This window comes from Capricornis sumatraensis, chromosome X, assembly GCF_032405125.1.
Source record: "Capricornis sumatraensis isolate serow.1 chromosome X, serow.2, whole genome shotgun sequence".
In the NCBI taxonomy this organism is placed as follows: Eukaryota; Metazoa; Chordata; class Mammalia; order Artiodactyla; family Bovidae; genus Capricornis; species Capricornis sumatraensis.
Window position 1 is genome coordinate 27485835 of NC_091092.1, and position 13083 is coordinate 27498917.

At 46.9% G+C, this 13083-nt stretch overlaps 1 protein-coding gene across 2 annotated transcripts in view; it reads right to left on the reverse strand.

The window, feature by feature from the left end:
- The window catches only part of SEPTIN6 (septin 6), a 73436-nt gene continuing 60353 nt past the window's right edge, over positions 1-13083 (reverse strand). Inside the window, exons 8-11 of one of the 2 annotated variants that reach the window (XM_068962777.1) lie at positions 10200-10332; positions 7579-7769; positions 5339-5383; positions 1222-1773 (exon numbers count right to left, since the gene is read on the reverse strand). In XM_068962777.1, coding sequence (XP_068818878.1) covers positions 5380-5383; positions 7579-7769; positions 10200-10332 — 328 coding nt within the window. In that variant the 3' untranslated portion in view covers positions 1222-1773; positions 5339-5379. Of the gene's footprint in view, positions 556-1221; positions 1774-5338; positions 5384-7578; positions 7770-10199; positions 10333-13083 lie in introns of those variants that run through there. The other variant, XM_068962776.1, reaches the window with a different exon arrangement.

Sequence of the window (13083 nt, forward strand, 5' to 3'; positions counted from 1 at the left end):
CTCCTAAAATACTCCACTGTGTGACTTGGATTTTCTCAAGAAACTAGCTTCTGCTTTGGCAGCATCACCTTCATACTTGCTTCTGGCCACTCACCAATCAGTGACTCACCAAACAATACATCTCAAAACTGCCCTCTTGCTTTGCCAACAAGAAAAGATAAAGTGTGTGCATTCGTTTGCTTTCCGTTTCTACTTTTTGCTTCCTGTTATTATCTATTATTGAAAAGAGAACACCCCCTTCCCATTCTCAATACTTCAAAAAGGCCTGAAAATTTGGCATAGCCTTGTTCGATTGTGTGTTTTCAAAGCAAGTGACCAAAAAATAAAAATCTCAAAAATAAAAAAGGTCATGGTCAATGCCAGTGGGACTGTGAGGCAGAAATAGAAAGAAGAGGTGGGGCTTGAAGTGGAAGAACATGGCAGGGGCCGGGGACCCGGCTGCCTGGCACCCCAAAGGAAAGCTGTCAGTTACAATAGGAACCTTGGCTTAAAAGGCTAAGTGGAGTCCAGTCCAGCTGTAGCAGGGAATACTATTCAGTACACAGCCATGGATTACTGCAAAGGAAGGGCAGAGAAACGGCGTGTTAGCCATGGATCATTGCCAGTCACCGCCAGCTCTCACTTTCTCACTGGTCTAACACCAAAGTCCAGTGTTCCTCATGGCCCTGACAAGGGAGGGCTCTCAACTTCCAAGGGGTTCCCAAAGCCACTACCAGAGAGGCCCCATTATACAAATCCGGGCTAGAAGTTTTCAAATATCAAATCCTTAGAGGCAAAGTTAGGGACCTTCCAAGGCACAGCATCTCTTTTCTCTTCTTCGACTGACAGTCTCACCTCCTCTTCTTATTAAGAGACACATGCAAAATACAAATTGAAACTCATCATCATCAAATTCACTAAATAAATAGACTGGAAGATTCCTCAAAGCCGAACTAAAAACACTGATTCTTGAACCACTCGGTCTGGCAGTTTATGACACAGGATGCTTACACCTGCTACTGACCCTGCCTTGTTGGGATGGTGTGGCATTCTCAGGGAAATTACAGAGGAGATGTGAGACACCTCATAACAATTCCATAAGACACTCCGCTGGTACTAATAGTCAGGTTTATTCTCCCTCCTGCATCTGTAGGGTATTCAGAATTACAGAGAGGGACATTTATGCTATTTTCTTCAGCAGTTGTGTTGTCTGGGAAGGGCTGGGTGCAAATAAACTCATTCCAGGTTCTTAACAAAAGTTGAGGGCAGTCACTTTTAAGTGAATCAAAACTGGAAAGGGCTGGGCTGACCAAAGGATCTCCTGGAACCCTCTGAGGAGAGGCTGTGGTTCCTGTCAGGGGCTTAGTGGTGGTTGGGGAAGCCAAGTGACTGCAGACTAAGGGGGAAAACCCTGCTGACTGGTGCTCACCCAGCCAGGCTGGATGCAAATACCTCGGGGGAACAAACAGCATTCGGAGTTGGAACAGGGAAGCTGGTGGTCCCGTGGAGCAGGCAGAACCCCTGCACATGTTACAGTCAAAGATGGGGTGGGAGTGGCCGGCTGGGGGCGCTGGGAGGGGCACTGGGATGCAGGATGCAGCTTTAAACCACGTGACTGCTGGCTTCTTGCCCAGAGGCCAGACTGGGTCCTCAGACTCTCGGGCTTCTATAAACCTTGGCAGGAAGAAAGGGGAGGGCACAGGTTGTGTGCCCCGCAGACGTGTTAAGGGGGAATTAGAGAAAGGGAGGCCCAGCTCTGTTGCGCAGGAAAAGGGCGTCTACAGGAAACCCAAACTGAAAATGAAAAGAGAAGTTGGGTTAATGAATGGATGGATTAATGTAAAATACAAAACAAAGGTTAGAAGAAAACTGTCATGATGACTGATGGATAAATTAGAATATAGCTATGTTAGATGGTCTTAAGGTCTAATTGTATTGGCTTCTGGGAACATGCTTTCTCTCTCATTCACCCCCACACACCTCTGAGTAGCAACTGTCATGGCATCAGCTAGTAAAATAATCAAGAACCACAAGATTTCTTTTTCTCTCTTCTTAATGATTAGGTCCTGACTAGTGCTCCCGACCCAGACACCTTGTACAGGAACACCTTCAGCAAATCTCCAAGTGGCTCAGGCCACAGTACAGAGTGCCAGGCTCTCAACCAGGGATGGCCTCACTCCACAGCAAATGCCGAGGGGGTAGAGGTTTCACCTTAGAAGAGCCCTGGTCCACTAACTGGTCCCCTGGGGCAAGATCTGTTTGAGAAGTATCTGGGGATGGTGACTGGCCTCTGCACCAGGGTCTAACCACAGTCACCTGGAAACCTGAACAATGGAAATCCATTATTGGTTTGTGTTCACTCTGCACTTTGAACTTTCTCCCATTCAAACTTCACCCTTGTGACATAAATGGGGACAAGTTGTATTGGTCCCCATCTGACTTATGAGGAGGCTGAGAAACACTGCGAGCCCAACTGACTTGCCCAAGGTCACAAAGAATCACAACCTACAGGGGGAGAGCCCGAATCCCTGGGTTGCTTGATTATGACTCTCCTTCACACCATAGTGTCCCTGAGAACTCCTTGCCTGTGGACCCAAGCCCCTGGTTTTCTTTTTTTTTTTTCTTTACCTGAACACAGTTCTTTCATTAAAGATATTGGGGAGGGATAGTTAAAAGCATAAGCTGAGTCTATCTGTACAGTCGCTTCCTCAGAGTGAATACACACACACACACACACACACACGCACACACACGCACACACACACGCACGCACGCACGCATGAGGATGGCAATTTATACCAGAACCAGTTTTGCGTTCTCATTCCAGTTCTGCCAATAACTCCCTGTGTCAACCTCGGTAAGTCCCTTAACCCCATGCCTCCATTTGTTCATCTTGTGAACTGAAGATCAGCACCTTCCTCCTCTGCCTCACAGGACTGTCGTAATGTGAAAATAAGAGAGCGTGCGGAAAAACACTTTGAATAGTATTAAAAGGTCCTATGAAAGCTCAGCTTTCTTGTTCTTCCTTGTCTATTTCCCAGGGGAAAAGAAACCTATAGAACACTGCAAGGGCTGGGCGGCCTGGGAAGGCCGAAATATTTTGCTAGGCGAACTGTCCATACATCATACTCTGTCCCCCTGCCAGAATACCTACAACTGTGTGTGGGCCACAGAGGAAGCGTTTTGTTCCAACTGCAGACGGCTACAGACGGCAATCTCTATTTGGTTTGGCACTGCTCTTGTGGTCTGCTGGGGAGAAGCATGCCAGAAAAAGCCAACCTGCTTAGGGTCGAGGTTGGCTGTTCCCACTGTTTGCCAATTGACTCTTGCTCGTTAATTGTGGCTTTAATTATAGTTTTGAAAGGATTCATTTTAGTAATGGCCACTACCACTGATTTGCTCGGGGAAAGCCGAACCAAACTGTGTCAAACCACGTTAATTTGGGTTTCACGAACTGAAAGCTAACTGAGCAGGATGCATCTTTCCTATTTTCCTCCTTGAAAATAGGGGAAACGAGGAAATAAACATGAACCGAGCATCAGCCACTCTGCTGGGGACTAGGACTGCAGCCATGGACATACACTCCAGAACTGTGTCTTCCTAGAAGGTTTCATTCAAGTCAATGCACAGGGCTCCAAGTCTTGCCTTTAAGCCAGACAAGAAATCATTTCATTGTTCTTTAAGGGTTGTTTCCTTTGGCCCAATTTCATAGGCCTTATGTTTCAGAAGACTCTATGGACTTCTCTTCGGGATTTGCTTGAAAGTAGGATGTTCTGCCTGGAGAAGGCAATGGCACCCCACTGCAGTACTCTTGCCTGGAAAATCCCATGGACGGAGGAGCCTGGTAGGCTGCAGTCCATGGGGTCGCTAAGAGTCGGACACGGCTGAGCAACTTCACTTTCACTTTTCACTTTCATGCATTGGAGTAGGAAACGGCAACCCGCTCCAGTGTTCTTGCTTGGAGAATCCCAGGGATGGCGGAGCCTGGTGGGCTGCCGTCTATGGGGTCGCACAGAGTCAGACACGACTGAAGTGACTCAGCAGCAGCAGCAGCAGGATGTTTTGCCAGCTGCCCAAAGTCCCCGGTGCAGTAGCTGCAGCAATTATTTTGGTGACTAACAGCAGGTTCTCCATTTAAATCATAAACTGCATGGTAAGTGTGGAGAAGTCTTCTCAATATTTTATATTCCCCGATCCAAACAAACCAAATCTAAAAGGCATTTATGAGACAACGAGGGTATTCTGAACCCTGGCTAGAAATTTTATGTGAATGAATTGTTAAATTTGGAGGTGTGATAATGGTGGCATTGTGGTTATTTTTTTTAAGAGTCATTAGCTCTTAGAGAGCCATGCTGAAGTAGTGACAGATGAAATGAGATGTGTTTTGCTTTACAATAATCCAGCCAATTTGGGGGCAATAAATGAGACAGGACTGGCTTATGCTGACAGTACTTTGGGGGCTGGGGGGTGGGTACATGGGGCTCCATTGTATTATCCTCTCTCTTCTTTTGTTCCTGTTTGAAAGTTTCTATGGTAAAGTTTTAAATGGTAATACACCTAATTATGTTAGATTGAAAATATTTGTGCTCCTCCCCACTCACTACCTGTCTAGTAAAATAGATCTGGAAGCTTAATCACTGCTGTAATCAACCTATAAACTATGTGATGCCAGGGGCTGCTTATTTACTCCTGTTGACATGACACCTAGCCCTCAGGAATGCATCTTACTAAGGCTACCTGCTTACCTCCTCATCAGAGGTGTTCATGAAGTTGGTACTTGTGGACAGAGTATAAGGAGTTCTCTATAGTATCTAACTCTTCACTTTCTTCTCCTTTTACTATGGTTTTGGGAGATTACATAGCCAAATGAAATTAGAAAGTTTGAACCCCTCAGATAAGAAGCAGCCTCCAGAGGGAAACAGAGAAGCAAGTTTCCATTGACTTGAAACCTTCCCAAACCTGGGGCTCAAAGCTGACCGTGACATTGCAGGACAGGGCTTATGAACCCAACAGTTTCCCTCATCACTACAGTTTAGTTAATTTTGAAAGTAATGCTGAAGTCTCCTTAAGAAAAAAAAGTGGCTAAAATGGAAACCTCAAATACCTATCACAGGTTCCACCTAGGCTAGGCAGACAAGTCTGAAAACACCCCACTTTTAATCAGGAAGGCAAATATTGCACATGTACACTTGGAATCACACTAGACTATTTCTTAATATTATAAGTCACAAGAGAAAACCGGCTAGAACAATGAGGCAGCTTCTTTGATATTAGATACGTGTGTTGGGCAGGGGGTGAGACTTGGGGATATGTGTTCTAGAAGCCACTGCCAGTTCTATTTAGAGTTAATAAAGCTTACCAGGGCCCTGGGTATCATGCAGCATGCAGCAAACAGCAGAGTTAACTGTAAAACAGTGAGAGCTGATGAAGATGGAGTGAGCTTGGGGAGAAATCAAATATTATGAATCGATGCAAATAATGAAGAGTTAGAGGTCAAAGGAGATTAGGAGGAGTGGGGAGGGGAAGGTGGGAGGGCGGGCTGGTAGGGATCCCCTGAAACACCAGTACTTTTTCTTAACTTCTTTAAGGGCAGCCAAAGGAAATTCTCAGTAGGTGACTCTATTAGATCCAACCACCATCTCTCCAGAAGAAATGCTTCTACCCCCACTTTTGCCCTTCACCGCCCCCCCCCCCGCCATCATCACCATGGGACCAGAGTGACACCGGGCTAAAGATGGGTCTTCCAGAGGTTAGGCAACTGTTTGGGGAATTACATAAGAAGCCCAGACCAGCAGACACATGTATCTGAAAGTATAGAAGACAGCAGGCTGTTTTGTCAGGTTCTCTTGTTAATAGGACGTGCCTGGTGTGAGTGAGGTTTTCACTCATCTCAAAATTGGAAAAGGGTGCCATGACCAGCTCCAAATATTCCTGGAAGACTGGAGAGACATGTCTTCTTATGTGGGGTCTTTGGCTTAGGGGTGGGGGTGGTGGTCAGTCAATTGGAGGCAACTAGGAGAAAGCCTGGTCTGGGAAGAACTTCCGCTGAACAGCTCAATGGGGACTAGTTATATAGTTGAGTGTCAGTGGGGTCCCAACAAATGAATCTCCTAATTCCGGCCACCAGGCTGTGAAACTGCCCCAGGGATCCTGTTAACAAACACCTCACGACTGTGAAGGCAGCAGGTTAGAGCTGGAAGACTAATTTAGACTTTTCTGATCTTAAAAATAGGAATCCATTCCTGCTGCTACAACTAACACACCATTAGAGGTCAGTTAATATAGAGTGTGTCCAAAGAGGCTTTGTTTGGGGTAGTTGAATTTTATCATGTAATACCAAAAAAAAAAAAAAAGAGATCGTCAGTGACTTTGACATACAGTGTTGTGACTCCATGACAAAAATCTCTGAATTAAATGGTGAAAATGCCCAAATGACACTTTTGAAAAAAGAATAATCAGATGGCAAAACTTAGTGCCTTCAAAGTTAAGATATTTTACTGTTGCATTTTATTCTTGGTGAAATGTGGTACTGCTTTATTCCTAAGTGATGAGCCAGGGGAAACAAGAAAGGAAGATGTTTCCTCCTTCCAGCCAGTAACTAGCAATGGAGTCCAGCAAAAAGTGGCTAAGAACAGAAGGCACTGACGATGGCCATGCTGTAGATCCTCAGACCACTTTAGTTTGGCTCCTCCAGTCACACTGCCCAAACAACCAGAGTGCAAGAGACCACTAGATGTTTTCCTGCTGTTGTACAGGTCCCATCGGAAATGTTTTTCTCTTCTCTGGTTCTGGGATGAGGAATGGGTAACCCCAGCAAGCGAGGCCAGGGCTCGGGTCAGCATTCTTGACCCAGTGGTAACCAGGAGCCCATACGTCCTGTGTCGCCAAACCCCAGGGGAGACAGACGGACTGTAGAGTCGTTCCCCAGTGGAGGGTGGGGCCTGCAGAGGATATTAGCATCTGAGGATTCCCTGCCAAGTTCCCAGCACCCCAGGCTGGGGACAACTAAGCACCCAAGAGGGAGGGACAGGAAGGGGTGAGAAACCAGGACTGGGCTGCAGCCTTCAGCAGCAATGGTTAAACTCTGTTGGCCACAGCCCTTAGAACTGAGGGGGGTGAAGGGGGCTCCAGGGCTGAACCACCTCCGGCATAGGATGAGAGCTGGCCTGGGAGCCCTTCCAGCTCCCACCTCCCGGGGGGAGAGGAGGCCCAGAGGCCTCTGCTACCCTCTCTCTACCCTTCTTTTTGTTCATCTCCTTCTTGTAACTTTGCAGATTCTCATCGTTTCCGCCTTTCTTCTTTCTACTCTCTCACTTGCCTTTTGCTTTTCCTCCCCTTTCCCTCCCTCTCCTCCTGCCTTGAGCTGGCAGGACTTCACCAAGTGGGCGGAGCAGAGGGGCTGGTCCTCTGAAGCCACACACAACCCTCGCCTTCTCTCAGCTCATCAGATGTAGGAAATCTGTGGGGCCTGTGGGGACACTGAGACCAGGTCCAGGGGCCCAAAGGAGCCTATCAGCCCACAGCTGGCCTCTGTCACCAGCCTGAGGGGATGAGCAGGAGCAGAAAGAGGCCCTCACCCCAGAGCAGCCTGCCACTTACTTTTTCTTCTCTTTGTCTCTTTTCAGAGTCTGTGAGCCTCCAGCCTGGGAGCCCTGGGACTGGAGCAGCTCGGCCGCCGTCTTCCTCTGTTTGAAAGCGTTCACTTCGTCATCCAGGGATTTCTTCTTATCCTCCAGCTTCTTCTTCTCGTCCTGGTGTAGTTTCTTCAGACGGTCAAACTTCTCATGCAGCTGGCAGGGAAGCACAGGGGGTTTGGGAAGAGCAGAGCTCAGCTGAGCAGAGCACAGTGTTGAGGGAAGGTGGGGGGATGGAGTGGAGGTGAGGTGGGGATGGGCGGGCTAGTGACCATGAAGGACCCTGGGATCCAAGGAGACATTTCTGCCAGGGACAGCTATAATGTCACCAAAGGGCATCATGTTCTGAATGGTTCTCTTCTGCCATTTTATCTCCACATTTCTGCTCCTGAATATGGTCAGGGAACCATGCATTCTGTCTAATCAAGCATTTTACCTAAAGGAGTCCCCATAGTTACGACATATGAAAAATAATAACATGAGTTATAATGTAGAACATGTATTGAGTGCTTATTGTAGGCCAGGTACTGTCTTTTCTAAGCACTTTATATGTATTAACTCATTTAATCATCACAACAACCCTATGAGGCAGGTTCTGTTATTATCTGCATTTTATGAGGAAACAGAAGGTACGAGAAGTTAAGGAATTTGCCCAATGTCAACTCATTCTTTAGATGATCATATAATGAGATCTCTCAATAGGAAAGGGGCCCCTGCCTTTTCTTAGCCTCTCCAACTAGGGAGACTCATTGGAGATTGCAGAGAAAACTTCGACAGTGCTGAAGCTGGTCAAAGAAAACACTTGTCTGTGGTTGTGGAAGGAAAGAAAAGAACTTTAGAAAATGAAATGGATGTGGAAACCTCAGCTTTGATCAAGGCGAGGCTCAACTAGTCCTGATTAGAGTCAGAAACCCAAAGAAGAAGAGCAACAATGTTCTAATATGTTACTGTGATAAATGGATCAGGGGAATTAGGGCTGTGTGCATGCATGCTCAGTCGTGTCTGACTCTTTACATCCCCATGGACTGTGGCCCATCTTCTGTCCTTGGGTTTTTTTTAGGCAATAATAATGGAGTAGAGTGCAGGTTGGATCCCTGGGTCAGGAAGATCCCCTGGAGTAGGAAATGACAATCACTCCAATATGCTTGCCTGGAGAATCCCATGGACAGAGGAGCCTGGTGGGCTACAGTCCATGGGGTCACAAAAGAGTTGGACACAACTGAGTGGCTGAGCACACACACACTGGGGGTGTTTGGAATGTGATAAACTATCCTGAGTAGTAAGAGCAGCTCAAGCATCATTTCAGTATCTTTTGAGGATTCAGGAAGGAATGGAGGGTTCTACAGCCCTCATAGCACACCGTGGAGGAGGCTGGGTGTCCTATAGGTATCTGGGCCTGTCACCAAGTAAGGGGTGGTGGATGACATACTTGTTGGGTCAACCAGCTTCTGCTAGTCACTCAGGGTAGGCTGCTGGTAGAAGCTCTGCTGATCAGTGGTGTCCAGCTGGCTTTTGCTTACTGGCCTTTCATTCATTCAAAGGATCACCTTACCTCTCTTCCTAAAAGTACTGGGTGATATTTTTCTTTTGAAAAGTGAAACTGAAATGAAGTCAATATGCTTGCCATGGGCTTTGGCAATAACACTGGAGAGTCTTGGCAGATTAAAAGAAGAAGAGACTTGGGAAGTAATTAAGTGCTCCTTTCTTTATGGGTTTCGAAGCCTAGAGAGCTGAAGCAGTTGCTGACATGACCAAAACTGTGGCTGAGGCCAATTAATCTGGCAGCAGTAGGGGAATCAGTAGTGGGACCTTGGAGGCAAGGCAATGGTGCAAGGGCTAACTGCAGTCTATTAGTCATGGCTTAAGTAAAGTCCAGATAGACCATCAAGCCTTAGTTAAAAACTCACTAGAGCTGCACAGATGTTCTTTAGCACTAGCGTGAAATGGAATGGAAGTGGGTGGGAAACACACCAGCTGTCACTGGCTTAGGATTCAACACAGTACCCAGGACTCCCTGGGACCATCTTTCCTCATGGTCATCAGAGCAATCAGGATGGGGCAGGACCGCCAAGAAAGTGATCAACTGTCCCTTCTGAGCTATGAACTCCCAGAAAGGGGGTCAAAAAAATCAGCCTGCCCCTGACCTTGAGGGGCAATGTCAGGTCCTGAGTGTTGAGCGGCACTGCCCAATAGAACTTTCTGCGGTGATGGAAATGTTCAACATCTCATAGCCCCGAGTTGCATGAAGATTGAGCATTTAAAATATGGTGAATGCAAATGATAAATAGAGTTTTAAACTTTACTTAATTTCAGTTCATTTAAATAGCTACTGTATGGGACAGTGGGGGTCTAGAGAATTAAATAACAAAGAGTGAGAAAATATCCCGGCCTTGGGGACTGAGGGATAGAAAAGACACAGATCTCACAGCCTCTCTGTGCCAGCCAAGGCAGGGCTACAGATGCTGTGTCCCATTCCTGCCTGAGGCCCCAAGGTTCCCCCAGCTGCTCTCTTGGGGCAAAAACCCTTGTCTTACCTAAGTTCAGCCTCCTTTTCCTTCCCACTTAGCATGCCAACCCACATTTTACCTCTTTCTCTGCCTCTTTAAGTTCAGCTTCTTTCTCTTTGACTCTCTGCACAAACATCTGTCTCATCTCCTCTTCTTTTTTCTGGAGCTCCCCTAGGAACTCATTCCTTTTGGCCTCATATGTCTCCTGTAAACTGCAAACACGGTCAGGTTAATTCCCCTGCCTTTGGAATGGCTCTTGTTCAATGAAAAACAGCCCCCATGATCCTCCTGGGTTCCCCCACCCTCCCTTCCTCAGTTCTTGGAGATATGCAAAAGCAGAAGCACAGAGCTGTGGGCACCTGGCTTTGAACTTGGAGTGACTTGGAACTTCTATGTGCTTCTATACCCTGATTCTACAGATAAGGCCCAGAGAAGTGAGGTGACTCGCTCAAGATCACACAGCAAGTTAGAGGCAGAGCTGGGACCGGATGCTGGGTTTCCTCTCATAATCTAGGTCCTTCCATCTGCACTATGCTGCCAGGTCCTGGCTCTGAAACTGACCACATTAATGAATGAGTTCAACAAACACTTGATGAAACTCTACCACATGCTGGACACAGAATTAAGTGATACTATGCTAGTCACTCAATACCTGGAGCCAATAGCCACTGTGCCTGCCATCAAGGAACTCACAGTCAGTGGGAGATGCCTAGGTTATGTTTCCCTGCCCACCCCCACCCCCCCACCCCCGTGCCTGGATTTAGTTTCATAGAAATAGGAGTTAGCCTGGTGAAGAAGAGGGTGGGTGTTCTGAAGAGGGTACCCTGTGGAAAGGCACATGTGGAGAAGGAATGGCATATACCTGGGGTGTCAGGCATGGCCTCATGTGGCTGGAGTAGTGGAAGATAAGGTTCCTGAGAGTGGCAGGAGGGAGCAGGCATTGGCTGCCATGTTAAGACTTGGGCGTTTTAAGCAGGGCTGACTTGATCCAATTTGAAAATGGGAAAGACCACTCTGGGGATTGCGTGAAGGACAGACTTTCCAACAAAGTAAGAAATGATGGGATCTTGGGACCTTCCTGGTGATCCAGTGGTTAAGAATCCACCTTCCGATGCAGGGACATGGGTTCAATCCCTGGTTGGGGAACTAAGATCCCACATGCCTTGGGACAACTAAGCTCGTAGGCAGCAACTACTAAGGCTGCATTTTCTAGAGCCTGTGCATGGCAACCGGAGAGGAGGCCTCGAGCTACAGTGCAGACCCTGCATGCTACAATCAAGACCCAGTGCAGTGAAAGAAAGAAAGAAGGGATCTTAATGGGAAGGCTGGGAGGGAAAGGGAGACCAGTGAGGGAAGCACAACTCCAAGGACTCGAGAGGAGTCAAAGGTGATTCAGGGGAATGGAGAATGAGAACATTCAAGAGGGAAAGAGATGAATTAAATTTGAGACAGCTTGAGTTTCAGGTGCATCCTCTATGGACGGCCAAGTGAAAATATCCAGGAAGCAGTGGGATCACTGAGTTTGAGCTCAAAAGTAACATTTTAACTTGGGAGTGATCTATTTCTTTAGGACTGTGAGAGCAGAAAGAACCAGCCACAAAGAGAATAGAGAGCGAGAGTAGCAGAAGCCTTGAGAAAGACACAGAAAGGAAGAAGCTGAATGAGACAAATCTGCCGAAGAGGCTGAGGAGTAAAACAGTATGAGAGAGGACTCTAACCAGACAGACCGATGCTGGAAAAGCCAACCACAAAGAGAATTTCAGGAAGGAGGAAGCGGGAAGGAATATCAAGCACTGTGCTGAGATTTTTAACAAAAAGATGGGGGACTTCCCTGGTGGTCCAGTGGTTAAGACTTCGCTTTCCAATGCAGGGGGTGTGGGTTTGATCCCTGATCAGGGAGGTAAAATCCCACATGCCTCACAGCCAAAAAACCAAAACATAAAATAGAAATAATATTGTAACAAATTCAATAAAGACTTTAAAAATGGTCCACATTCAAAAAATTCTTAAAAAAAAAAAAAGAAGATGGGGCTCAGAGATCACACTGGAATATGTGACTGCTGACCTAGAGGTCTTTCTACTCAGTGGCATGGTGGAACAGAAGCCAGTAAATACAGAACCATTCTCTCTTCTTCCCATCGCAGCCAAATCCCTTGACAGGGCAGAGGCTGGTGACAAGGAGCAGAGTGAGGGAGAGTTTTTTAGGATAAGAATGTCTGCCCACAAGATGGAAAGGAGCCAGCAGAGAAAGCATGCAGAAGGCAAAGATGTGAGAAACAGAGGTAGTCAGGATGGAGCCGAGGAGGAGAGGAGGGGGCTAGAGGACACCTCTTACCCCGCAAATGCAGATTAAAGCAGTCTGAAGGGTAGGAGGGAGAAAGCTAACGGAACACCCACCAGAGAGACCAACACATTTTCCTTCAACTCCAGGGGCTCCAGTGGTCCCTGTCCATGAAGGGCAATGAACTTACCCCTCCAGAACCAGACATCCCCAAAGGAATGGCTATTCTATGCCTCCAGGCTGGCTTTCTGCTGTGAACAGGTTTTGTGGGATCTGAGAGGCCATTTGCAGGCCTTCTTATCCCACAAGCAAGCCCTTCACTTGTTTATCAAGGCCTGACATTTCCTGAAATGTTCCAATACAGGGCACTACATGTGACATGGTAATTTACAACGTGAGGCTTACATCACATATTATGCATACAGATCAGACACTTATTCACATAGCTCCCATCAGCATAGTTATTTGAAAGCATTTGAAGCAATGCTTTCAAAAACTTTCCTCTTTTCTGAAAGCATCTTAGATTCTGATTTGAGGTGTCAAGGATTAGTCACATCTGGTGGTCAAAACAAACCTTGCACTTGAATACAAACGCTAAAGGGCAGTAATGAAGAGCTGGAAGTTCATCGACACATGTGTGGTGACTGCTGCCTGGTCCCACCTGGTTTTGATCATGGGGAGG